General features: G+C 56.7%; 8 protein-coding genes across 8 annotated transcripts; 6 read left to right on the plus strand and 2 right to left on the minus strand.

Annotated features, from left to right (window-relative positions):
• Positions 1-316: 316 nt before the first annotated feature.
• MAM_04942 (lariat debranching enzyme) lies at positions 317-2,142 on the plus strand (the record flags this gene model as incomplete). Its single annotated transcript, XM_040823740.1, has 3 exons — positions 317-370; positions 439-540; positions 607-2,142. 3 exons carry the CDS (start codon positions 317-319, stop codon positions 2,140-2,142), a joined length of 1,692 nt encoding a protein of 563 aa, XP_040678411.1.
• Positions 2,143-2,881: 739 nt separating this feature from the next.
• On the plus strand, positions 2,882-3,858 carry MAM_04943 (Mob1/phocein; the record flags this gene model as incomplete). Its single annotated transcript, XM_040823741.1, has 4 exons — positions 2,882-3,203; positions 3,272-3,365; positions 3,420-3,553; positions 3,617-3,858. The coding sequence occupies 4 exons, from the start codon at positions 2,882-2,884 to the stop codon at positions 3,856-3,858; spliced, it is 792 nt and encodes a 263-aa protein (XP_040678412.1).
• A 506-nt stretch (positions 3,859-4,364) lies between these two features.
• On the plus strand, positions 4,365-5,242 carry MAM_04944 (ATP synthase subunit 5; the record flags this gene model as incomplete). Its single annotated transcript, XM_040823742.1, has 3 exons — positions 4,365-4,532; positions 4,653-4,964; positions 5,036-5,242. 3 exons carry the CDS (start codon positions 4,365-4,367, stop codon positions 5,240-5,242), a joined length of 687 nt encoding a protein of 228 aa, XP_040678413.1.
• A 724-nt stretch (positions 5,243-5,966) lies between these two features.
• On the minus strand, positions 5,967-9,569 carry MAM_04945 (Six-hairpin glycosidase-like protein; the record flags this gene model as incomplete). The annotated part of the gene is made up of 9 exons (XM_040823743.1): positions 5,967-6,321; positions 6,383-7,627; positions 7,689-8,148; positions 8,211-8,842; positions 8,887-8,930; positions 8,999-9,095; positions 9,168-9,285; positions 9,348-9,386; positions 9,446-9,569. The coding sequence occupies 9 exons, from the start codon at positions 9,567-9,569 to the stop codon at positions 5,967-5,969; spliced, it is 3,114 nt and encodes a 1,037-aa protein (XP_040678414.1).
• Positions 9,570-11,124: 1,555 nt separating this feature from the next.
• On the plus strand, positions 11,125-12,359 carry MAM_04946 (undecaprenyl diphosphate synthase family protein; the record flags this gene model as incomplete). Its single annotated transcript, XM_040823744.1, has 3 exons — positions 11,125-11,343; positions 11,439-11,698; positions 11,753-12,359. 3 exons carry the CDS (start codon positions 11,125-11,127, stop codon positions 12,357-12,359), a joined length of 1,086 nt encoding a protein of 361 aa, XP_040678415.1.
• Positions 12,360-12,896: 537 nt separating this feature from the next.
• On the minus strand, positions 12,897-15,128 carry MAM_04947 (p33ING1b (ING1) protein; the record flags this gene model as incomplete). Its single annotated transcript, XM_040823745.1, has 3 exons — positions 12,897-12,964; positions 13,072-13,868; positions 13,942-15,128. The coding sequence occupies 3 exons, from the start codon at positions 15,126-15,128 to the stop codon at positions 12,897-12,899; spliced, it is 2,052 nt and encodes a 683-aa protein (XP_040678416.1).
• A 4,406-nt stretch (positions 15,129-19,534) lies between these two features.
• MAM_04948 (Leucine Rich Repeat domain protein) lies at positions 19,535-21,298 on the plus strand (the record flags this gene model as incomplete). Its single annotated transcript, XM_040823746.1, has 1 exon — positions 19,535-21,298. One exon carries the CDS (start codon positions 19,535-19,537, stop codon positions 21,296-21,298), a length of 1,764 nt encoding a protein of 587 aa, XP_040678417.1.
• Positions 21,299-22,117: 819 nt separating this feature from the next.
• MAM_04949 (vacuolar ATP synthase 98 kDa subunit) lies at positions 22,118-24,977 on the plus strand (the record flags this gene model as incomplete). The annotated part of the gene is made up of 5 exons (XM_040823747.1): positions 22,118-22,246; positions 22,341-22,419; positions 22,479-24,506; positions 24,569-24,748; positions 24,805-24,977. The coding sequence occupies 5 exons, from the start codon at positions 22,118-22,120 to the stop codon at positions 24,975-24,977; spliced, it is 2,589 nt and encodes an 862-aa protein (XP_040678418.1).
• Between the last annotated feature and the right edge of the window lie 5 nt (positions 24,978-24,982).

Consider the following 24,982-nt stretch of genomic DNA (forward strand, 5'->3'; position numbering starts at 1 on the left):
AGGCCCAAGGGTACCGGCGTTTTTCCGTCATCGAGATGCCATTCACCGAAAGGACTGACTGACTCCCTGACTCCTTGTCAACGTCACGGGCTCAAAAATGCTGAGAATCGAGAGTCGCCAAGTGATTGGCGCACAACTGGCAAGGTAAGAAGGGTGAAGAGCAAGCACCCGGGAAGCTCCTACCGAATCGGGCACTGAGCCTCCAATCAACAGACGGGCCACTCTCAGAGGCAAGACTCGAGAATTCTGGAGCCACAATGCCATCTCAGCTTCGACAAGCCGCCATCCAACAAACAGGCCGGTTTACAGGAGAGAAATGTCGTCCAACGCCATCGAGGCCCACGGCGTCCGGGTAGCTGTCGAAGGATGCGTAAGTGTATCTCCACTAGAGTCTACACTCCACGCCGTGTTCAAGCGCTCTCTCGCTAACCAATCCAGGGGCACGGCACACTCGACGCCATCTACGCGGCCGTTGCTGAATCTTGCAGGGCTCGCGGTTGGCATGGCGTAGACCTGCTCATCATTGGCGGCGACTTCCAAGTAGGTGCAACGCAACTCTACTTCCGCCTGCTCGCTGGACTCGAGCAATCAACCAACATGTTGTAGGCCGTGCGCAATGCTGCAGACCTCAGCGTCATGTCCTGTCCTGTCAAGTACCGCCGACTTGGCGACTTTCCTGACTACTACGCCGGCAAACGCACTGCGCCGTTTCTCACCATCTTTGTTGGCGGCAACCACGAAGCAAGTTCCCACCTCTGGGAGCTCTTCTACGGAGGATGGGTAGCCCCCAACATTTACTACATGGGCGCCGCAAACGTTGTTCGCTTTGGGCCTATTCGCATTGCAGCCATGTCCGGCATCTGGAAAGGATTCGACTACAAAAAAACCCATCACGAGCGACTCCCCTTCAGTGACGACGACGTCAAGTCATTCTACCACGTGAGAGAGGTTGATGTCCGAAAACTTCTCCTGCTGCAAACTCAGGTCGACATCGGCATTAGCCACGATTGGCCGCGCCACATTGAAAATCACGGCGACGCCGCAAGGCTCTTCCGCAAGAAGCCCGACTTTCGAAGAGACTCTCAGAGTGGGCAGCTGGGAAGTATTGCTGCCGAATATGTCATGGATCGGCTGCGTCCTCCCCACTGGTTCTCGGCACACATGCACATAAAATTCGCGGCTCTCAAACAGTATCAAGACGCCCCTCCAGTTGGGCCGTCCGCGGTTGCGAGCGGAGACCATAGCGCGCTGCCAGGGGAAGAAGCAAACCCCGATGAGATTGACTTGGGTATGGGTATGGGTGGTGACGACGACGATGATGATGCTGAAAACGATGAAGAGCAGAAATTTTCGGAGGCTTCCACGTCCGGAGAGACAAACCAAGTTTCCGAGGAACTTCGGGCACAGTTACCCGCGTCATTCGCAAAGCCACAACCTAAAGGCAATCATAGACCTGGACAACCAGTGCCCCTGGGCATCAAGAACAAACAAGTCCGTTTCTTAGCTTTGGACAAGTGTCTGCCGGGACGGCACTTTCTCCAACTATGTGAAGTCAAACCATTCAACCCAGCGGACCTCGCAGCGTACCCCCCCAGATCGTCAAACCGTCGCTACCAGCTGGAATATGACCCCGAGTGGCTCGCCATCACACGTGTCTTCCACAACACTCTCAACATTGGCGACAAGGGGGCTCAGCCATGTCCTGACCTGGGCGAAGAGCATTACCTGCCCCTCATTGAGGCCGAACGCTTCTGGGTTGAAGAAAACATAGTCGGCAAGGGCAGGCTTGAGGTCCCTGAAAACTTTGAACTCACTGCTCCACCACACGTTCCTGGCACTCCAGAGATTGTAGACGAGCAGCCTGAGGAGTATACAAATCCACAGACTGCGGCATTCTGCCGCCTCCTAGAGCTGAGGAATCTCTGGAATGCCAGTGCAGAAGATAGAAAGGCGAGGCGAGATCAAGGGCCGCCCCCGTCAGAATACCAAGGCCACCGCCGGGGTTTCGGCGGCAGAGGAGGGCGAGGAGGCGGCAGAGGGGGAGGCAGAGGGGGAGGCAGAGGGGGAGGCAGAGGAGGCGGCAGGGCAGATGGCAGGGGACGAGGCGTAAATCGTGGCCGTGGCTACCGAGGACACTGGTGATGTACGAACAAAGATGTATTATCATTATCATTATTAAGCACAACCGACCAGTATAGGCTAGGACAAGTTTCATCCAACAGCGCTTCATGGGACCAGATTGATGCCAAGAAGAAACACATTTCCAGCCTCTCACAACCTCGCTGTATGCCAGCCCATGAACATGGCACGACCTGACAGACTCATACGTCCGCCATCAACAGTGAACGCAGCCGCCGAATTCAAGCAAGGCAGCAACAACTTGGCCTGCTCACCGCCGCGCCGCACCGACAGAGGCAGTGCCGCAGTCGCAGACTCGCAGTGGTCCTGGTGGGGCCCAGCCAACCGCTCGCAGTCCCTGGCAACCATGCCCAATCAGGAAGCGTGTAAACAACTGCGGCGACAAGACAAGTCAGTCAGTCAGCCACATCACCGCGCTCGACTATCCCGGTTCCAGCATCATCTCTACGCCTCAACCATCGTTACCGCATGGTAATAGACCGAGACCGCACTCGCTCCCGAACCAGACCAGGTGACAATCCCCGACGACCCAGCGAGGCCCAGGAGGCCCAGGAGGCCGTTTTGTCCGTCTTCGTCGTGGTCATTCATTGCCCCGCTAACGGCTGGAATGCCCGCGCCAGGCTCGCAACATTCTATCCTTCCTCAGCGACGCAGAGAACCGCCGCCATGGCCCAGTTCTTGACCACCGTGTTAGTCCCACCTCCATACAGCGCGAAAGGCCATCGTGCGACTCTTCATCACCATGGCGAGCGCCTTGTTCCGTTACCTGAGCCCCAATTCCGTCACGACCATGTTGTCGCTGGACAACACCATCATGGCCGTCCACGAGGATGATGCCGGCTCCCCAACCATGCCCGCGACCGAGTCCATGATTGCTGACTTGAAGACCACGGCTAGCAACCAGCGGACTAAGAATCAGTTCCGTCCCCGCGTGGGCAAGGGCGGCGGCGCCACCAGCTACCAGCTCCGACAGTATGCCGAGGTCACGTTGGGCGGAGGTAGCTTGCGAAAGGTGGTCAAGCTGCCCGAAGGCGAGGACGAGAACGAGTGGCTGGCCGTCAACAGTGAGTGTCTGACGATTCATCCTGGCCGCGGCGGATCATGGTTCCGGGTGCTGACTGTCGCGCCGCAGTGGTGGATTTCTACAACCAGATCAACCTGCTCTACGGAGCCATTACCGAGTTTTGCTCACCCCAGTCCTGCCCCGAGATGAAGGCAACAGACGAGTACGGGCCCCCGAGCGCGTCGTTGTCATGAGGCGAGGCGGCTGACGTTTTCAGATTCGAATACCTCTGGCAAGACAACGAAAATTATAAGAAGCCGACCAAGATGGCCGCCCCGGCGTACATCGAGCAACTCATGACGTGGGTGCAGTCCAATATCGACAACGAATCCGTGCTTCCAAGCAAGATTGGTGAGTATTGCGGCCTCACGCGTACCGGCCTGGCAAAGCACTAACTGCGATTGCGATGCCCAGGCGTTCCCTTCCCCAAGTCATTCCCGGCCCTTGTCCGCCAAATCTTCAAGCGCATGTACCGCGTGTACGCGCACATCTACTGCCACCACTACCCCGTGATTCGAGAGCTCGGCCTGGAGCCTCACTTGAACACGAGCTTCAAGCAATACGTGCTCTTCGTTGACGAGCACGGCCTAGCAAGCGGCAGAGACTACTGGGGTCCTCTGGGCGACCTTGTCGACAGCATGCTCAAGAGCGACTGAACGTTGGACTCAGTCCTGTACTGAGTTCTTCCTGTACGAAGAATTTGTCGCGCGGCGTTTGGGAACACTGGTATTGTTGCTTTTATTTGGGTTCTGTGTTTTTTTTTTCCGTCCCTCCTTCAGGCAAGGATGGACAAGGCGTCTTGGCATGAGCTCACACGCGCTTCCAGCTACGAGGAGCACGAGGTCCCGCACAGGCGCATAGATAGTGAGAGCACGAATCAATAACGTGAGCATGAATACGAGCATGTCGTTACCATCGTCAAAACTAAAGTCGTGTGCATTGTAGACTTGAGCCGTGTCTCGGCACCAAAGACGGGACCAGCCGGCTCAGCCCAGACAAGAGTGGGTCGGCAGCATTCTCTGGGTGCCTCGCCCGTAAGGCACCAACATCCCAAAATTGCCGACACCGAACTTCATCACCAACGCCGACATCGACATTGTCATATCGCCCTGCCTCCCCAACCCCCCTCCGAACAGACCATTTCCCGTCCGGAAACCTCGCCATGCTCTCTCGACAAGTTCTCCGTGCCGCCCGCACCGCGGCTCCCCGGCGGGCCGCGACTCTGCACGCAGCCCCCGTGCGGTGCTTTGCTGCCGCTGCCACTGCCGCTGCCGAAAGCCAACCCCCGATTGCAGTGTTCGGCCTCGATGGCACGTATGCCTCTGCTCTGGTACGCAACACGGCCAGTCGGCCTCTGCCGGAACCCCCCCCCCTGGTCGCCAATCGCGTTGTCCTCGCGCGTCGCCCGGCTGCCGAAACCACCGCCAGCTAATCCGCCCGCGTCAACTAGTACACCGCCGCGGCCAAATCCTCCACGCTCGATGCCACCGCCAAGGCCCTCGGCAACCTCAACGCCCTCGTCGACAGGGACGCCAAGCTGTCCAAGATCCTGGCCGCTCCCGCCCTCGCCGCCGAGGACAAGGCCGCCGTCGTCGCCGAGCTGGCCAGGCAGGCCGGCGCCGGCGGCGACACCGTCAGGAACTTCCTCGACGCGCTCGCCGAGAACAACCGCCTCGCTCTCCTAAAGGGCGTCTGCGACAAGTTCGCCGCCATCATGAGCGCCGCCCGCGGCGAGCTCGAGCTCAAGGTCACCAGCGCCCAGGTAAGTCCGCCCCCGGGACCCCCGACCCAGCCCTGCGCCCGGCCGGCTGACGCGGGCATCGTGACGCCCAGCCCCTCGACGGCAAGACGCTCGCCCGCCTCGAGACCGCCGTCTCCAAGTCCCCGTACGTCGGGCAGGGCAAGAAGCTCAAGGTCACCAACCAGGTCAACTCGGACATCATCGGCGGCCTCGTCGTCGAGGTCGGCGACCGCACCATCGACCTGAGCGTTTCTTCGCGCATCGCCAAGATGAACAAGCTCCTCACCGACACTCTGTAGACTAAATACACCCGCTAGCGCATCATACAAACACCCGTCTTGCTTGTCTCGCTTGTCTTGCATCTTTCCTAGTTGTCCACACCCCCTCCCCCAGACGTTTGTTTCTTGCTCCGTCCGTCCCGTCCCGTCCGCCCGCCCGCTCGCTGCGCCTCCTCGTCTGGAGGAAACCGACGCAGGCATCCTACCATGTATGTACGCTTAAACGTCAAAGGGAAAGGGGAAACCGCCGCACCCGACGGGCTTGGCGTGACGCCCCGGCGAGGTGCGGTGAATAGAAGCACTATACACTACTCTACGTCGGTCCCCTTGTGATGGTTGATCTCGCACCGACCACAGGTCCGTCCGTAAAAAAACCCATGGAGATTCCGCCACCAAGCACGTCATGTTCCGCCGATCTCACGCTCCCTGCGGCCCGTCGACGTCGACTCCATGGCACGGCGTGGTCGTCAGTCTGCCCGCTTGCCGCCCTGCTACATACAGCCTGCTGCCCCGTGATTTGGTGCATTTACATCCAGCCCAGTGGCGCCGTTTCTACGAGGCCATGCTCAGGCCGGGAGGACAGACAGGTAGGGCCCAGGAAAATGACATGCTCGTGCTCACACAACGTTTTGGCCGCGCGGGCCGCCATGGACGACGCCTACAGGGACCTCGTCCGATGCAACTGTTCATTCACGTATTTCTTGCATCGTACCGAGCCACTTCATCATCTTCTCTTCTGTCACGTCTAAGCCTTGGTCTCATACTCGTCTGCGTGGGCCCCCTTCAGGCCTTCATCCTTGTATCGCTCCAGCTGATCCGATATGTACCGATGCAAATGCAAATCTGCCTCCAGCTTCTCCCGGACCCTTTCCGCATCATCTTGAAGCACCGAGTTACTGAGCGAATGCGCGTCATCATCGACCCCGTTGGTAAAGTCGCTCCGCGCGCCGATGGACCGGGCCGTTGACGAGCGGCGGATCCGTCGCATGCCAGGGGACCGGGGTGTGCCGAGATCGAGGCTGCGCTGGAACATGTCGTCAAAGTAGTGGGCCATGGCGGCGGAGGGTGTCCGCGGCGTTTGGGGAAGGCGGCAGTTTGTGCTGCGGTTTCTTGTTAGCTTCGTGCTCTGACGCAGAGAAGAAAAGAAAAACATCAGCCTACCCAGTGTCGTGGATCATTCTGGCAATGAGACCAGTCCAGCCGCATTGATGCGTGGCGCCCAGGCCCCGGCCGCTGTCGCCGTCGAAGAATTCATGGAACCAGAGGTAGTCCTTCCAGTGCTCGTCAAAGTCGAGACGGTCGTCCCCGGCGTTGATCCTGCGCCTTCCGTCGTCGGTGCGGGCAAAGAGGTGTTGGAGACGATGCTGGATTTCCTCTGCCACTTTGCCCAAGTGCATGTAGTCGCCACTTCGGGTCGGGCACTCGACCTGGAACTCGGGCCCGTAGAAAAGGTAATACCGCTGAAGGGACTCGACCAGCAGGAAGTTGACACAGAGCCAGATGGGCCCTCGCCAGTTACTGTTCCCGCCAAACAATCCCGTGTCTGAATCGCCCGGGACGTACCCGACCTTGAATTGTTGCCCATTGACCTCCATGGAGAAAGGTTTGTCCTTGTGGTATTTGGACAGGGATCTGATCCCGTGGTCGCTGAAGAATTCGTCCTCGTCCAGCATGTGCTTGAGGATCTTCTCCAACCTGTCTTTGCTTACAATGGAGAGGAGTAACCTGTCGCCCTTTCCCCTCTTCCGGATGCTCGCCATGTTTCTCTCGGCCATGTCCTCTCGATGCTGAACAAACCATTCCACCCGCTTGCGGAACGTCGGGAGCTTGTTCAAAAGCTCCGGTTCCAAGGTCGTGGTTGCGTACAGGGGAATGAGACCGACGAGAGACCGCACCGGCAGCTGCTGGATCCAAGGGCCGCCCCAGGAGATGGCGTCGTAGTAGAAGCCATCCTCCTCGTTCCAGAGAGACTTTTCATCTTTCTGGCCGGTCCTGAAAGTCATGGCGTCGCTGATGAGGATGAAGTGCTCAAAGAACTTTGAGGCAATGTCCTCGTAAATGCGTCGGTGCTTGGCTAGTTCGAGCGCAATGTTGAGCATGGACAAGCAGTAAAACGCCATCCACCCCGTGCTATCTGCTTGCTCCAGCACGCCTCCCGTTGGCAAAGGTTCTGACCGATTGAACAGACCGATATTGTCAAGGCCGAGGAAGCCGCCCTCAAAAACATTTTTGCCATCAGCGTCCTTGCGATTCACCCACCAGGTGAAATTGAGCAACAGCTTTTGAAAGACTCTCTCCAAAAAGTCAAGGTCTTGACGTCCATACATTTTTCTCTCGATTTTGAATGTTCTGAATGTCGCCCACGCGTGAACCGGAGGATTCACATCGCCAAAGTTCCACTCATATCTGCAAGGAGAAGTTGTTGTCAGCGACTGTGCCAACCGGCAGCATTGTAGGTTTTTCTTACGCTGGGAGCTGCCCATTTGGGTGGCAGTACCACTCTCGAGTAAATAGATCCAGCTGCTTCTTGGCAAAGTCAGGATCGATCATGGCCAAGGGTATGCAGTGGAATGCGCTGTCCCACGCGGCGAAGAAGGGATACTCCCAGGAATCGGGCATTGACAGGATATCATCGCAATGCATGTGTTTCCATTGAGAATTCCGAACACCCAATCGATCAGGAGGCGGCGGCGGCGTCCATGGATCGCCCTTGGCCCATTGGTCCCAGATGAAGTGGTAATGCTGCTTCGTCCACATCATTCCTGAAAAGGCTTGTCGTTGGACATTTCGTAGGTCGTCAGTCATGGGCAGGGGGCTGATTCGATAATAAAATTCATCTGCTTCTTCACGTCGTTTCTCAATGACGTCGTCAAATTCTTCTTCATCAAGGTATGTCATGTCCTTCTTGCTGAAACGGAACCGGACGACTGTGAGAGCTGTCGTCAGCTTTGCGAAACTTTACAGGGAGGCCGTGTTGTTTTCGCCATACCTGCGCATTCACCGGGGTTTACGCCGCCATCCTCGTTGAAGTTGAACCAGGCAGAGGACTTGGTGCCAGTCCGAGTGGGGTTGATGGCTGCCTTTTCGCCATCGACAACATATCTATGAAACGCGTCCTTCACATAAGGTTGCTGGTTCTTTTGCTTGTACAAAAGTTCATAGTTTGTGTCATTTTCCGTAAACATCCACAGAGGCATCACATCCTCGCCACTTGATCCTACTCCCGGAGATGGAGAGTAGTGCAGGTATCGGTCCCCAAGACTATAGTGGTTTGATTTGACGGACAGGTCAGAATGTGCAGCAATGGACGGCCTTTTGTCCTGAGATTCGTGACCCCAGCTCCACGTGTTGCGAAACCACACGATAGGAATGATGTGGAGAGGTGCTGGATCAGGGCCCCGGTTCCAAGCGGTGACTCGAAACAGTAGCTCGTCAGGATCGTCAGATTCCTTGGCGGTCTCAATGAAGATGTCCCAATATCTGTTTTCGTCAAAGACACCGGTGTCGATGATTTGATACTCCTCATCTTCCTTGCCTCTCCGGCCATTCTCTTCTATCAGGTCCTGGTATGGGAACTTGTTTTGAGGATACTTGTAAAGGAATTTCATGTACGAGTGCTGGCTGGTTAGTTCGACGTGAATTGAAAGTTATCGTGGGCGTCTTACTGTCTGGGGAGAAGGTCAGCCTCGGGGCTATCTGATTTTTCAAGCTATATAATATATAATTTTAAAAAAAAAGGGGGGGGAGAGGAAAGAAAAGAAGGAAAGGATCCCTTACAGGAGTATTGTCTACGTGAAAGTGGGCTTCCTTGATGCTCTCGCCATGGTTTCCTTGGGGGTTGGATAGACCGAATAGTCGTTCTTTGAGAAAATCGCTGCAAGAATGGTTAGTTTTCCAACATTCCCTTCTACGTTGTCTTGCGACTCTGCCAAACAGGGACACGCACTCTTCTTCATTCCAAAAGCTGAAGGCGATATTCTGGAGGCCGTGCGTATCGGAGACGCCAGCAATGCCGTCTTCCCCCCATCGGAAGGCGCGGGATCGGGCGTGCTCATGGGGGAAGTCTAGATCAGATGGTTAGGGATTTCAATATATAGAGGAAAAAGCAGTCGTGGGAAGGGCTTACGACTCCAGGCATCTCCATCTGCGCTGTAATCCTCTCGCACTAGAAGCTCATCAGTATACCATGGCAACACAGCATCTCGGCAGCCAGCAATTGCGTACCCGTGGCCCATTGACGCTCGGCAACGTAGGGTCCCCATTTCTTCCAGTATTTTGTTCGCTCGCGATCCTCCTTCAGGCGCCTCTCCTCTTCAGTAAGGTACTCGTGGCCGTCGAAGACAACCATGTCGGACCGGGTTCGGGAGGCAACGGGTCAATCGCGTCACCGCAATTGGACCGAAAACGGGGCGACGAAACGCAGGGCGTGAGTGAAGATTGCGCGGGGATTCAAGAAAGAAGCGAGAGCTTATCTGAGAAGGCAAGCAACTCGGCGGCTCGACAGCTCGTTTGGGGGGGTTGGGGGGGAAATGGCTCTCGTCGCCACGACGAGGACGTTGTTACGGTGAGCTGGTGCTCGGGAGCATCTTGTCCGACGCCACTTTGGTAAGCTCCCGGGCACTTGCAAAACCCCAGGTTGTCGCTTTGGGCGGGATCCATGTCGACTGCATGTGTAGAGAGGACTGTCATCATGGACGGATCGACGTGGGGCAGATTCTGACGGCGGGGTTTCCAGGCTGATAAAAGCGGCCATGATTGATTGAGGTTTATTCAGTGGCTACAGAGCGTTGGGGCATGGTTGTCGTTGTTGCCAGTGCTCATCTGTATTTTGCCGAGTTTTGCTCGGGCTGCTGCTCGTTCCAGAGCCCAGACGTCGCCCTCGGTCGGTCGTGACGTCGTCGAGCGTCGAGCGCCGAGCACCCCTTGTCAAGATGCTCATCACAAGGAGCGTGGCAGATGCTGGCTCCAGCTAGCGTCGTGTCTCGGCGCTTCGATTGCTGAACAGTCGGACTGATCAACAGAGTGACTAACTAGTAAGAAGACATCTGCCCCGAAGTTGGAAGCAAAGTGTACGAGAGCGCGGGAGGCGTCACGCACTCGCGGCGGCATGAGTCACCCGAGTCAGGAATGAACCGTCCGATGCTGCGGCACGATGTCGACGTAAGTAGAGAGCCGAAGCCTTGGCGTGTCTTGCGTAATGCCTCGCCACGATGCAGTGCACGAAACGCGGCTGCGGCGGCGACGACGACCCGTAACTTTAGAAGTTGCTGGCACTCGGAGGGGGCCACACCCGCTGGAGCCCAGGCACTCGGCAGCGCAATTGCGGCGCTGCATGGCGCACGTGTGGATGCTCAGCGCCCTGGGGCCACTGCCACATGTCCTCAATTGGCAGGGTCGACGCCAAGGGGGAAAGGCCAAAGCCACGCCACGTTACGATACCCGTCATTGTGTTCGTGCGTGCCTGCGAGTAGATCGTCCATCTCTGCATCTACACACAAGCTCCAAGTTCCAATCATACGCTGTCGGAAATGGTGCCCCGGAGCCGCAAGTCGTGCTCGGGACCTGGTCAGTAGGGCCACCAGCTGACCGCTCCACTTTGGCTGGTGGCGTCGTCCTGTCAGGCACCACGTCACTGGAGTTCGCTGGGCTTCAGCCCCTGCCTGACCACTGAAAAGCCAGGCGCTGGACCCCTGGACGACTCGACTCCTGGATCCCTGTGCATCCGTTGCTCCTCGCCGCCAACCACCAACCACCAACCACCATAAAACTTGGGCCTTGTCGTCGTCTCTTGCTCCGAGCCATCATGTCGCGTTGCTGTTTCTAGGAGTCTGTGATAGTGCCCTCCCTTCCGGATCTCGACCCTCTTCTTGCCTCTTCTTCCCCGTTCGCCTCCACCGCCAGACATGTCAGACGCCGTCTCCCTACTGCGCCGTCTGATTCTCGAGTCCCCTCCTGGAGAATGGGCACTGCGTCGTCTCCGAGAACTTCTGATCGGGGCCCTGCGCCAGGGTCCGGTGCCGCAACATGTGGCCTTTGAAATGGACGGGAACCGGCGGTACGCCAGGAGTCACAGGATGGAGACGATCGAGGGGCACCATCGCGGCTTCGAGGCTCTTGCCAGGGTACGTTCAGCCCACGACCCATCTCTCTTCTCCGCGAGCGAGCCACGGTTAACCGTTGGCCGGCGCGTGGTTGACGCATTCTTTGCGCCCCGCAGATCATGGAAATCTGCTACAAGTGCGGCGTCAAGGTCATCACCGTCTATGCCTTCAGCGTCGAGAACTACAACCGGCCCAAGCACGAGGTCGAAGGGCTCATGCAGCTGGCCAAGGTCAAGCTGGAGCAGCTCACCACGTACGGCGACATCCTGGACCGCTACGGCGCCTGCGTGCGCGTCCTCGGGCAGCGGGACATGATCCGCGAGGACGTCCTCCAGGTCGTCGATAGAGCCGTCGCCAGGACCAAGCACAACGACAGGTATGTCGCTGCCGCTGCCGGACAAGAACGTGGGCTAACCCGTCCGATCTGAAGAGCCGTCCTCAACATCTGCTTCCCGTACACGTCGCGGGCCGAAATCACCACTGCCATCCGCAACACCGTCCAAGACTCCCTCAGCCCTTCGCCGCCCAAGAGCACCCCCTTCTCGCCCTCGCGCATCCGCCAAAAGATCCTGTCCACCCAGCTCGACGGCAAAGAGCCCCTCCCCACCATCCCCGACGCCGACGACGACGTCGCCGACGAATCCAACCTCGTGGACATGGACGAAGACGCCGGCGACTCGTCGTCGACCACGCTGCCCCCGGACTCGCCCTCGCCCAGCCTCCGCTCCTCCTCGACCAAGCACCTCCCCAGTCCAGAGTCCATCACCACCGACACCCTCAACGAGCACATGTACACGGCTGCCGACCCGCCGCTGGAGCTCTTCGTGCGGACCAGCGGCGTCGAGCGCCTCAGCGACTTCATGCTCTGGCAGTGCCACCAGGACACGCAGATCGTCTTCATCGACTGTCTGTGGCCAGACTTTGATCTCCAGCACTTCATCTGGGTCATGTTGGAGTGGCAGTGGCGGCGGAAGCAAAACGAGAGGGACGAGACGAGCACCCTGGTCAAGGCCAAGAGCCGACGCCTGGTAGAATAACGATTGTGCACACGTATGGTGTATATACCCCCCTGCTTTGCCTAGGAATCCTCTTGCGGAACCGCATGGCGCGTCAATGCTTTTTTTTTCAGTTCTACAATATAGAGCAGTTGCGTGAAATCACTTGGTTTCGTTTCGACACCATGGTATTCCACGGTTGATTTGAATGCACTGGCCGGCGTATGCGCCGGGCTATACACACTACGTAGTAGGCAGACGGGTGTATAAAACATGCTCGTACACAATAAACACCACCGCCTCGAGCCGTACGTACGAACCACCCCAGCACCCGCTCGGTATGATCTACTTGCAAGAAATGGCCGTACAGAAAAAGAAGAAAAAAGAAAAATCGTAATGCATTGCCAACCCACCTGGCGGCACCGTATCCAGTCCGTCGACGTCGTGCACGACACAAACGCACGCTGCTCCCACGCAATTTGCCCAGATATACGCCAGAACCCACGGACAACTACAAACAAGATGGTATACAAACACAGGTCGGCTACGACGGCACCAACAAGACGCGACTCCGAGGGACTAGCGCCCGCCAGACTTCTTGGTCCCCATTTTCAGGCGGTCCTTGCAGTCCTCGCAGTACCATTTCGCTGGCCAGCGCGTTAGAACCCAGGCAGGCAGGCAGGCAGGCATGCTTTTGGGGGAGGGGGGAGGGGGGACGGCGACGGGGGACTGGAATCAAAAGGCCTGCACTTACTCTTCGATCCGGGGGCAACCTTGAGCCCTACGCAGGCGAGGTGGAACCATTCGCGCTTGCAGTCGTCGGCGTCGCAGGCCACCATCTCGCCATAACTAACGCTGTTGCAGTAGCAATACGTCGGTTCGTCGGCGTCAATGTCGCCGTCTTCGTCGTCTCCCTGCATGCTGCTGCTGGCGTCGGTGTCGGCGGCAGCCTGCTGTATGAGGGCCACTTGTGCCACGGATCCGCTCTTCTTGTGGCCCTTCCTGGCCCCGGCCTCGGTGCTTCGTGACGGTCGCGAGCGAGCTGCGTCCTGGAACGTGGACAATGCCGGTGTCGACGGTTTGCTCGCTCTGCCGCTTTTCGTAGTGACCGCGGCCGAGGTCGCCTGTGGGGGGACAGGCTCGCTTTTCCCGTCGGGCTCGTCTGGTTTGGTGTCCTTTTTCGCCAGGGTGGGCGTAGAGTTGCTGGACGCCTCGGGCCGGTCGCTTTCCTTCTTGACAGGTTCCGTCTTGGCGGGTGCACTGCTGGCTTCCTTGGCTGGTTTTGCTTCCTGCGCAGCTCGAGGAAATGCTGCGACTGAGGCCATTTCAGCTGTGTCTTGGCTGCCGTTGCCATTGGGTTTGTTCGCGGCCGACGACGTCGGTCGGGCTTTTCCATTGTCAACATTGGACTGTATCGAGTTCTGTCGGGCACGGGACGATGCTGGGCGAGGCGCGCTGGTGGTCGGAGGCGGCGATGCTCGACTCGGCGCTTTCGCATCGGGGATTGTTCCCATCATGGGAGACGACGTGACCGAGGGTGACATGCCGTTCCTAGCATGTATATTAGTTAAAACGGACACACAATACCAGCCCACGCGATGCTAAACGAGCGTCAGACACATACTTCTTTTTCGCCTGTCCACTGCCCGTTGGCAAGGCTTTACGTTTCTTGGCCCCCTCCGGCCCGGGAGTCCCTCTGGGGCTGCCAGCCTTTGGCTTTGGGGCATTTGCACCAAGCACGGTGCTCATGGAGCCTCCAGTGGCCGCGTTGCCCCCGTTGATCGTTTTCTCTACTTTCCTCCTCTTTGGGGGCGGGTTGCCATTGGCAGTCGAAGCTGAAATGCCCAATCCCGTGGTGTTTGTATCGGCCGCGACGGCCTTCCGGGACTTGGCTGTGGCCTTCTTGGGCGGCTCCTTCTGGCGAGCCTCTAGATCGTCGGCGTCAGAGTCTTGCTGCTGATTCTTCAGGCCCCTTTTTGCTTGCACAGCTTGCTTTCGGGCGTCACTTCTAGCGGCCGCTTCCTCCGCGAGTGCCTGGGCGGCGGCTGAGATTGCCGCAGCACCGTCGCGGCGAGCCCTCTCGGCGTGAGACACTTTGCTACCAGTTCGATTCTCGGGATAGGCCCAGTGCGTGGTGCTGCCCCATTTCGCCTCGTTACTGAATTCGTTTTCCAAATAGGGCCACACATCTTCGGCTCGCGCAAGCTGTCGTGACAGTGCCTCGTTCGCGGTGGAGAGCACGTGGTTCTTTTCTTCCAGCGAGACCAGCATCTCTTGGACCTTGAATGCCGTCTGCCGGAAGAGCTGTCGGCGCGGAATGTTGGACGAGTCGAAGACGCTGGTGGGCGCGGCACTGGCGTCGTTGAGCGACGGAGCTGAGGAGGCACGGGCGAGATTCAAAGGCATGCCGCTGGAGCTATTCTGCGTGCTCATGGGGGCGGACGATGGTTGCGCCGTACCTGGGGCGTCATTGTTGGCTCTGACTTCGGACAGGGACGAGTTGGAGATGGCGGCGACCAGCTGGAAGAGCTGTTCTTGGGGAGCGAAAATCTTGGCGTCGACTTCCTTGAGGAGGGTGAAGTGCCGCACAAGCTCCTTGGGGAGGGCCGAGATTGTATCAGCAAAATGGGTAATGGCAGGGAATATCTCGATGGGCTGGTTGCCCAAGGGATGGCCGTTGACAGGGCCTCTACCGTCACCGGCTCTACCAGCTTTGGCGGAGCTCCGTGAAGGATTGGTTCGTGCCTGGCGAGCGGGCTGTGATCTTCGATGCGATGCCGTGTCTGCCGCCACAGGTTTGGCCGGCTTCATCTTGTATATATGCGTCTAGTCTGTTCTGCAGCTGTACTGAGGGCAAGGGAGTAATGGCGGCATGTGGTTGTCGTCCAGATGTGAGGAAGGTCGTTGGGTTCGGGCTCGGGCTGTGGCCGTGATGGCGATTGCGGGTCGAGCGACGACGCAGCGTGTTTCCTCGAGTGGGAGGCGCGCAGGTGGAAATAATGACGAGAAAATAGATGAAAGAGGTACAATTCTATATCATTCTGAGGCCCATGCGAAAGCTGGTCCGAGAAGAGGCATACAACTACACACCATTCCTAACCACAGACGTGGAGGGGAAGCAAGTGAGGCCGAGGTTTTGGCTGGGCGACCCAGCGGGATGCAGACAGCGGCGGCTGGCACCTGGGACTTGACCAGTTGACCAGCCAGTTGACGCACAATCTTCAGGCGGCTGGGCCGCCTTCCCCCGATTGGCTTGTCAATAGGTCCTTGGGAAAATGGAGCCTCGGCCTCCAGGCGTCAGACCATGTCACGTGATGTCGCGAAGACGACGTGCTTACAGAGCGACAGCTTGAGGCTACCCTACAGCACATCTGGATCAGAACCAAACCGCGGTATCTCTGCTCATTCATGTTTGTTTGGTATTACTGTAGATTTCGCCGCTAGGGGCGTCTGAATTTGATGCTGTGCAGGTTGCAAGACCCAGAGGAGTGCCCGAAAACGTGCCACACTGCCGCTGGGAACTATCTCCATCCTGTGCGTCACCTGCTTCTGGATGGCCCTACGTGGCTGGTGGATGCGCAAGAGACAAAGGTTCCTTTGGTAAATCGCATCCAAAATGTCACTGTGCTCTCCGCATTCGCTGCTCATTACGTCAGTCATGAAAACCGTCACGTAAAAGAGTGGCATACATTCCCCCCTCAGCGGGGAGAGGAAACAAGTATCTGGTAATGTGGCTTTGTTAGCGTAAATGTTGCGAGTATACGGCCACTGGACCAGGTGTGATGCCAAGCTTCGTGCGCTGTGTAGTGCTCCGTAAATTGTCGATTGGTCTATGTGGCAATATCAGGCTCCATCCCTGTATCTGCGTCGAAGTTGAAAGACGACTCCATCCATCCTCATAACATGGACCATGACATACCAGGTTCTTGTTCTTGCATGGTGGCACTACAGGGACGTCACTACTGTATATGCTCCCTGCAGGGGAAACATTGACACATGTTTATTCACGCCATACACCGCTCGACAAGATGATGGGCACCTGGCAAATCGCCATTGGACGCTGGAACTATCCTAGGCTGGCTTGAATAGTCGGGTGGCAGGCAGATCAAGGCAGTGATCCGAACTGAGAAATAAGTAGGCTAGGCAACACGGCGTAGGCTGGCGAGTAAAGGCTTTGGGGCGCGGATCTTTAAACATAATCACACCACGAAAAGCTGTGAGGGTTGCGGGTGCGCCTGTCGTCGCCTGATGTGCACTGGTCCTGCTGGACCACATAGCTGTCTCTCCTCAATGACTCCTCTTGTGCCTGTTGGGACAAGAAGATTTGCCACTTCGGCCTCCTCTTAGAGAAAACCGACAAACCGAGCACACGGCAATCTCGCAGTCTCCGTTCATGGAACGGATGTCTCCATTCAGATCCTGGGCTCTGTTGGGCCAAACACCTTTTGTTTATTGTCTTCTTCTTTCAAAGACTGGACAAGAGATGGCGGAGTAACTTGTTGCTTTTTCGGAGCTCGTCCATGTCCGTGGTACGGTGTGCCTGCCCAAGTACGTAGGCAGGCAGGCCCTGATCCAGAACCTGAGGTTCCCCGTATTGCAGCACACCTGCGTGTGCTCGGAGTGTGTGTAGGAACCTGCATGTGTTGCCACTCTGCAATTCCAGAGAGCTGGCCCTTGATACAGCAAGTTCGGCGTGTGGCCACGCTGTTGTATCCGAGTTTCGGTATCAACATTGGCCTGGTCTCTGTCCACCATCGCCGTGCCTGGGTACCGAGCTACTTAGAACAGAATGCTAGTCGACCTGCGCACCTGACCGGGAGACAGAAACTTCGCGTTGCGATTGACTAGTCCACGGCTCGATTACGATTCTGGTAATCCCTTTACCCCACAAACCGCCAGGTCGCGGGCGGTCGGCTTCGGGTTTGGGGATCCCGCTTTCGGCGGAGGCGTCTGCGGCCACCAAGGCGCCTAGAAGATTTGTGCTTTAAACAAGACGAACTTATTGGGACAACGGGATCAGCATTTGTAGCCAATCTGTGATACGAGGCGAGACAAGTCCAGGCTCCAGAGTAGGCGTGCACCTCCCTCGGCTCTTCAGCTCCCATAAACGCAGAAGCAGGGGCAGGCTACTCCGCGAAAGATGTGCCGAGTTGTGGCAACTCGCCATCATTGAGTAAGCAACCGAGTGTAACGTAGTGTACTGCCATGATATGAGTCCCCGTTTTGTGGCAACATTCGACTCACTCCCAAGTCGGAGAGCCTCCATATCCATTTGACCCCTTCGCTAACGGCTCGGCTGCTTGGCCAGGTGTTTTTGGTTACACAACAGGGTTCCCAGACTGTAGGACAGGGTAACGGGACAGCATGGGATTCGTGGCCGATGCTCTGCAATTCCGAGTGAAGTGAAGACCGAATTTTGCACGTCGCGACGGGGCAGACGCATGTCCTCATGTCTCACCGACCATCGGTGCCGGGGGAACTGGGATTTATGGCCGATGCTCTGCAATTGGGTCTGAAATGAGGCGCGATACGTATTGCGCACCACACAGCAGATGATTGTCTCATCGACTAACGGCGTACCCCGTAAGCCCCCAAGGGGTCCCGGTGAGCCGCCCGGACCAGAGCACACGAGCAGGTCACGAGGACACTGCCGGCTGCAAAACAATTTGGCACAGCACAGCAGTGCCATGACGAGACGGTGACGAGAAGCGAGCACGGAGGGGTGCAGCCAAACAGCTTGCGGCGTGCGCGACTGTGCGTGCAAAGTGAGAGACGTGGTGAAGGCCCATGCCCCATGGCCACGGGCAGTTTTCATTACCACATCCAAACCTCTCGCCGCCGACCAAAGCTAAAGGAGGGCTGGCTTGAGGAGGAGTCGGTGGGGAGGTGCTGATGGCACGAAATCGTGGGCGCAGGTGGTGTGCGGCATTTGGCTCGTCCCCGGGCGTTGATGGTGGAGGCGAGAAACACGTTGACAGTCTGGGGTCGCAGTTAGATGCAGCTGGACGCCAGTGATATTTCCTGTCAATGCCCGGTTTGCAGCGTTGCAGCGTTGCAGGGACTTGTTGGGAGGAGACATGGATGATGGATGCAAATTGCCGACTGCCGGATGGAATTCCCAAAGAAGACTGTGGAACACCGAGGCGGCAGGAACGGTGCAAGCCGCCGGACCCCGGCGCTGAGGCAGGAGCAGGGAGCTCCGACTTGAGCTCCGACTTCAAACATGGCAACTCAGGACGCGAAAATGAATTGCTTCGTTGCAACCTCAGCCAACGTCGGAGTCGGAGCCCGCGCCTGCGACTCCGTGGAATGCCATGGCATGTCCCAAGGACGGCGCGCGGTTGGCTGCGCTCCCAGAGCGCGGTGCTCACATGACCCTTGGAAAGGCCCTCGGGCGCCCCAGTCGTCTATTTCCATTACTCAATCCCTCCGTTTTGAGGCCAAGGGTATGACGCTAGCAGAGGTCTGCAATGCCTTCGGTCAGGGTCCCCGGGATCGCACCTCCTGTCTCTTGTGCTGTGTGGGCGTGCCGCGCGAATCAGCGCCCACGAAGCCGCCGACTCTGCGCGAGGCGAAGGCCTGCATCGGCCGGCAGGACGTGCGGCGCCTGACAAAGGCTGTGGCGTGTGCGCCGGAGCTGCTGGCGTCGAGTTTGTTGTTGGTGGTGGGCGTGGGTGCGTGGGTGACGGCTGAGCCAGGCCAAGAGCAGCCTACTGGCAAGGCCTCGTTTCCAGACTTATACTAACCCAAACACCCTCTTGACTCGAACCCACCTGGAAGCCACCGAAATTTATTTCAACCTCTTCTCATAAATTACTCTATTTCGGGGACCCGCCGGCTTGCTCCCGACTTTCCTGGGTATTTAAGGCGCCAGATTGTTACTCTTCCCGGGCCATTGTCCTCGCCATCTCAACGCCGCATCTCTTGTGAGTCGTGAGTCGTGAGTCGTGACCTCGTTGGCGAGTCAGCCGACAAAAGCCGCCGCCGAGACGCTTCTCGACACGCCGTTCCTCGCCTTCGCTGACTCGAGCGGTACGACAAGTCGCAGCTGCACTCCGCGGCACGCCTTCTGTGCGACGAAAATTCCCAGCAAATCAACCCGCCCAAGGGGCCACTCGCCACCAGACTGTGTTCCAGTCTGTTATATGGCCGTACCCAGCGGAGCCGGGCACCGCCGTGTGCTCGACTTCGATCCGTCCGTCCTGGTCAAGTCCAGCATGGCTGGCGCGCTCTCTCCTTCAGACACGGCTTCGCGATCTTCATTCTCCTCTGTCCGGGAAAACGATGACGGGCTTGTCCAGACCTTTACGCGATCCAAAGTCTCGTCCTACATCGAGGCTCCTGAGGATGTCTTCGACGAGTCTCCCACCTCTGAGCTTTCTCAGCAGCCTCTTTTCCAGGCGCCCTTGACCCAGCCGCACAGCAGGCTTCATGGCTTCTGGTACCCGCCAGACAGCTTCAAAGGGTGGCGGGAAATTACCCTCAGAGGCAAGAAGGCGAGCCGGAGCTTCGATGATTTGCGCAGGCTGTGCATGAGCTGGGAGTCGCCGCCCACGTCTCCGGCCCCGATCGCGAGGCAGCTCACCGGCAGCTATGCCGTTGGTGATGCTCCCCTCGAGAGGCTTCCCAGCGAGGTTCTGGGCTCCATTATTGACCTCCTGGTGGTCGAGATTCCGCCCAACGGACTGACCACGCGCAATACGGACTTGATGGCGTTACTCCTCACATCTCGGTCTATTCATGCCACTACGCTCACAACGCTCTACCGCCACATCACGATTCCTCACTCGCGGATTTTCCGCAAGTTCCTGAATACCATTACCGGGTATCCTGCACTGGCCACCATTGTTCGGCGACTTGACTTTAGCCACTTCAACCCCTCGATGCATTTTTCCACCGCCAGCGAACGCGCCAAGACGCAGAATCTCACGGCAGACACCCTCGCTCAGTGTCTGGAACTGACTCCTTACCTGCAGGAGTTCCTAGCCCAAGAGTACATTGACTGTGATCTCGGACCTCCTGTCCTTCGAAAGTTGTTCTTCGACTTGCCTAACTTGCGGGCGCTGGACTTTTGCGGCTGCTCATCCACAGTCTTCAAAAACTCTTTCAACACACTTCTTGAGGACACTTGGCCCAGCGAGCTCTCCATTACCAGACTCTCCTTCCACAGGTGCCTCGGACTCCCGTCGACAGTTTTCGAAACGATTCTGCCTCGGTTGAGCAAACTCACCCATCTGGACGTCGCCGGCACGCGCATTACTGATGAGGCTCTGGAAAGGATCCCTCACACTGCGCGACTGACGCATCTGAACCTTGCTAAGTGCAAGGAGCTGTCCGCCGAATGCGTGGTCAATTTCGTCACGTCGCATCCATCCACCAAAGATTCGCTCGTCTTCTTGAGCTTGGCTACCGATCCGGCTAACCACCTGCTACTCGGGAAGGAAGACATTGATGGCCTGCTTCCGCGCTTGCCCAAGACCCTCAAGTCTCTCAGCTTGCGTGGCAGCAGAATGCACTCCTCTCACATTCCCGAACTCAGTCGCCTTGCCCAGACACTCGAGGAACTTGCCGTCGGTCGCGGTTTGGAAATGGGAGATATCCACAAGTTGTTCTGCAGCGGCCAGGAATGGCTTCAGCACAATCTCAAATTCCTCGACATTTGCGACATTGAAACGATTATTGGCAGCGCGAGCACCCTGCTTGCGCCTGCATCTGCTCCGCTCCGCGTCATTGAGATTGCGGAACGGGCTTACGAGCGTGCTGCCAAGCTAAACAAGAACCTCCAGCGAGTGGGCTGGGTTGCCAAGGAGTTTGGCAGCCGGTATTGGCTGGTGCGCATGGATCTGGAGGGCTCTATGCGAGACAATGGCTGGCGATGGTGGAAGATGGGTGCGGAAAGCTGGGGTATGAGAAAGGTACCCGTCGCAACAGCAGAAGTTGGTGGAATGTATGGTTCATTTATGTTTGGACGACGAGTGTAATTGGCCTTGTTTTTTTCTTCTTTTTTTGCATCACCCCGACAGCTTCCACTTTGGTTCTCACTTTTTCTTCTCCTGTCTACCATCATCAGCATAGCAAAGGCATACAGCATCCCAACTCGGACTTTTGTACGTTTGGGCATTTTGAGGTTGTTTCACGGCACAAGAACAGCATGTCACTATCGATGGACGAAACGCATACTGGAACTCGATACCTTTTTTTTTTCTCTTACTCCGGCAACCGTGAAGCAAAAGGACATTTATGTATGAAATAAAAATTTCGGTTTTTAATGAATTTCTTTGTCATGAAAGCCCGGTAAAGCATGCAAGGGCAACGATTTAAGTCAATGAGGAAATTTTCAATTTTCACCTCGGAAAACATGGAAAGACGAGAGAAATAGGAGAAACTTGTTGGACGGTGAAAGAGTGACGCGCCGCCATGCGTTAGCTGATTGAAGCTGCGTCTGAATGAGTACCGCAGTTGACAAAGTAATGAACAGGCACCGGCTTTCCCAATCAAGGATTCTGCGTTCTTCCGCCACTATTCCTTCTTCGTTTGGTTTGCTTCATCGCTTGATAAATTACATGATGTAGTTACAATGCTCTGAACACACAACGTGTGCCCTGTGGAACCTGCTAAAGTGACGTCGCGGTGCCACCGATGACACGTGACTGCGATCGGAACAACGCCGGTCCCTCCCCTGTCCGCAGCCCAGCTCCTGCGCTGTGACGAACACTGGGCTTCCCTTTTGTACACGAGGCGGACGACAAGCTTCAAGGCCCTCCTCTGCCAACGTGTCTTCGGTGCTTGAGGTCGTCACCATGGCCCCCAAACAGGACACGCCGTTCCGCTCGGCGGATATGAGCATGGTTCAGTTATACGTCTCCAACGAAATCGGTCGCGAGGTCGTCACTGCGCTTGGTGAGCTCGGGCTGTGCCAGTTCCGAGATGTAAGGTTTCCCTCCTTCTCTCTCTGGCGTCCTCATTTGCGGCGCAAAGATTGAAGCGATTGGAGAAGTGACTAACATGTTTGTCATTGTATAGCTCAACGAGGACGTGAGCGCCTTCCAGCGAACCTTTACGCAAGAGATCCGACGACTTGACAATGTGGAGCGACAGCTGCGTACGCCATGGTGAAATCTTCAATTTTTAGGTCCGACGTAGTATGCTGACGAGACTTAGGGTATTTCCATGCTCAAATGGGAAAGGCCGGGATTTCTCTTCGCAAGCTCGATTTGGACACGGAAAGACTCGCCTCCCCATCAACGTCCGAGATTGATGAACTTGCAGAGCGAAGCCAGAAGCTCGAGCAACGAATTTTTGCTTTGAATGACAGCTACGAGACTCTGAAGAAGCGGGAAGGCGATCTTACTGAATGGAGGTGGGTTTTGCGAGAGGCCGGAAGCTTCTTCGATCGCGCCCACGGCAATGTCGATGAGATCCGCGCTTCAGTGGACAACGATGATGCTCCGCTTCTCCAGGACATGGAGCAGCACCACAGCGCCCCTGAAGTGGAGCGATCCTTTTCCGGCATGAACATTGGATTCGTAGCTGGCGTCATTACCAGAGATCGTGTTGCTGCCTTTGAGCGAATTCTTTGGCGAACACTTCGTGGCAACCTGTACATGAACCAGTCCGAGATTCCTGAGCCTCTCATCGACCCCACCAACAACGAGTCTATCAACAAGAATGTCTTTGTAATCTTCGCCCACGGCAAGGAGATCCTGGCCAAGATTCGAAAGATTTCCGAATCCTTGGGTGCCGAGGTCTACAGCGTCGATGAGAACAGTGACCTTCGACGCGACCAAGTCCACGAGGTTAACAACCGACTGCAGGATGTCCAGAACGTCCTTCGAAACACCCAGGCCACTCTGGAAGCCGAGTTGAACCAGATCTCTCAGTCCCTTTCCGCGTGGATGATTCTCATTGCGAAGGAGAAGGCGGTCTACAGCACCCTCAACCTGTTTTCCTACGACCGTGCCCGTCGAACCTTGATTGCTGAAGCCTGGTGTCCCACCCACGACATGCCTTTGATTCGATCGACTCTTCAGGATGTCACTAACCGAGCTGGCCTCTCTGTTCCCTCAATCATCAATGAGATTCGGACCAACAAGACGCCTCCGACATATCTGAAGACCAACAAGTTCACCGAGGGATTCCAAACCATTGTTAACGCCTATGGTACTGCAACTTATCAGGAGGTCAACCCGGCCATACCCGTCTTCGTCACCTTTCCGTTCCTCTTTGCCGTCATGTTTGGTGATTTTGGCCACGCCATCATCATGCTGTCGGCTGCTCTTGCCATGATTTATTGGGAAAAGTCACTGAAAAAGGTGTCCTTTGAACTCTTTGCAATGATATTTTACGGTCGATACATTGCCCTGGTGATGGCTGTGTTCTCCGTCTTCACCGGTCTGATCTACAACGACGTCTTCTCGAAGTCCATGACGCTCTTTCCCAGCGCCTGGGAGTACGAGAAGCCCAATGGCTGGCAGCCGGGCCAGACTATCGAGGCAAAGCTCAATGATGAGGGCTACCGGTATCCCTTTGGCCTTGACTGGGCCTGGCACGGTACAGAAAACACACTCCTCTTCAGCAACAGCTACAAAATGAAGATGAGCATCATTCTCGGCTGGGCTCACATGACCTACTCGCTCTGTTTCTCTTACATCAATGCCAAACATTTCAGAAAGCCAATCGATATCTGGGGCAACTTTGTCCCCGGCATGATTTTCTTCCAGTCCATATTCGGTTACCTGGTCATTTGCATCGTTTACAAGTGGACTGTCGATTGGACCAACCCCGACCCTGCCATTGGCGGGCAGCCACCCGGCCTCTTGAACATGCTCATCTACATGTTCCTGCGGCCCGGAAAACTGGACGTTCCGCTCTACAAAGGGCAAGCCGCCGTCCAGATCATGCTCCTCCTCCTCGCCTTTGCTCAGGTCCCTATTCTTCTGTTCCTCAAGCCATTCTACCTCCGTTGGGAGCACAACAGGGCTCGCGCCAAGGGCTATCGCGGTATTGGCGAGACGTCCCGTGTTAGTGCATTGGATGGCGACGACGAGAACCAAGGCCTGGTTAACGGCCACGGCAATAGTTTTGACGACGACGGCGAGGGCGTAGCTATGATCTCGCAGAATATCGACGAAGAGCACGGCGAGTTTGAATTTGGCGAGGTCATGATTCATCAAGTGATTCACACCATTGGTACGTTGGTCTACGTCGCATGCCTTTTCTTCTCTTCTCACACGCCGACTAATGATTTGCAGAATTCTGCCTGAACTGCGTTTCTCACACAGCCTCATACCTCCGTCTGTGGGCCCTGTCGCTCGCTCACCAGCAGCTCAGCATTGTGCTCTGGGACATGACGCTCGGTCCTACGCTCAAAGCTCCAGGTGTCACCGGCGTGGTCATGATTGTCGTCGGCTTCTTCCTCTGGTTCTTCCTAAGTAAGCCTTGGTCTGTGTGCCGCGCCTTTGGATACCGTCACTAACAAGCCCCGTAGCAATTGCCATCTTGGTTTGCATGGAAGGCACCAGTGCCATGTTGCACTCTCTCCGACTGGCATGGGTCGAGTCCTTCTCAAAGTTTGCCGAGTTTGGAGGATGGCCGTTTGCGCCGTTTTCGTTCAACACAGTGCTGGAAGATAGTGAGGAACTGAAGGAGTTTTTGGGATGAAGACG

The sequence above is a fragment of the Metarhizium album genome (genome assembly GCF_000804445.1).
Source record: "Metarhizium album ARSEF 1941 chromosome Unknown scaffold_11, whole genome shotgun sequence".
Classification (NCBI taxonomy): Eukaryota; Fungi; Ascomycota; class Sordariomycetes; order Hypocreales; family Clavicipitaceae; genus Metarhizium; species Metarhizium album.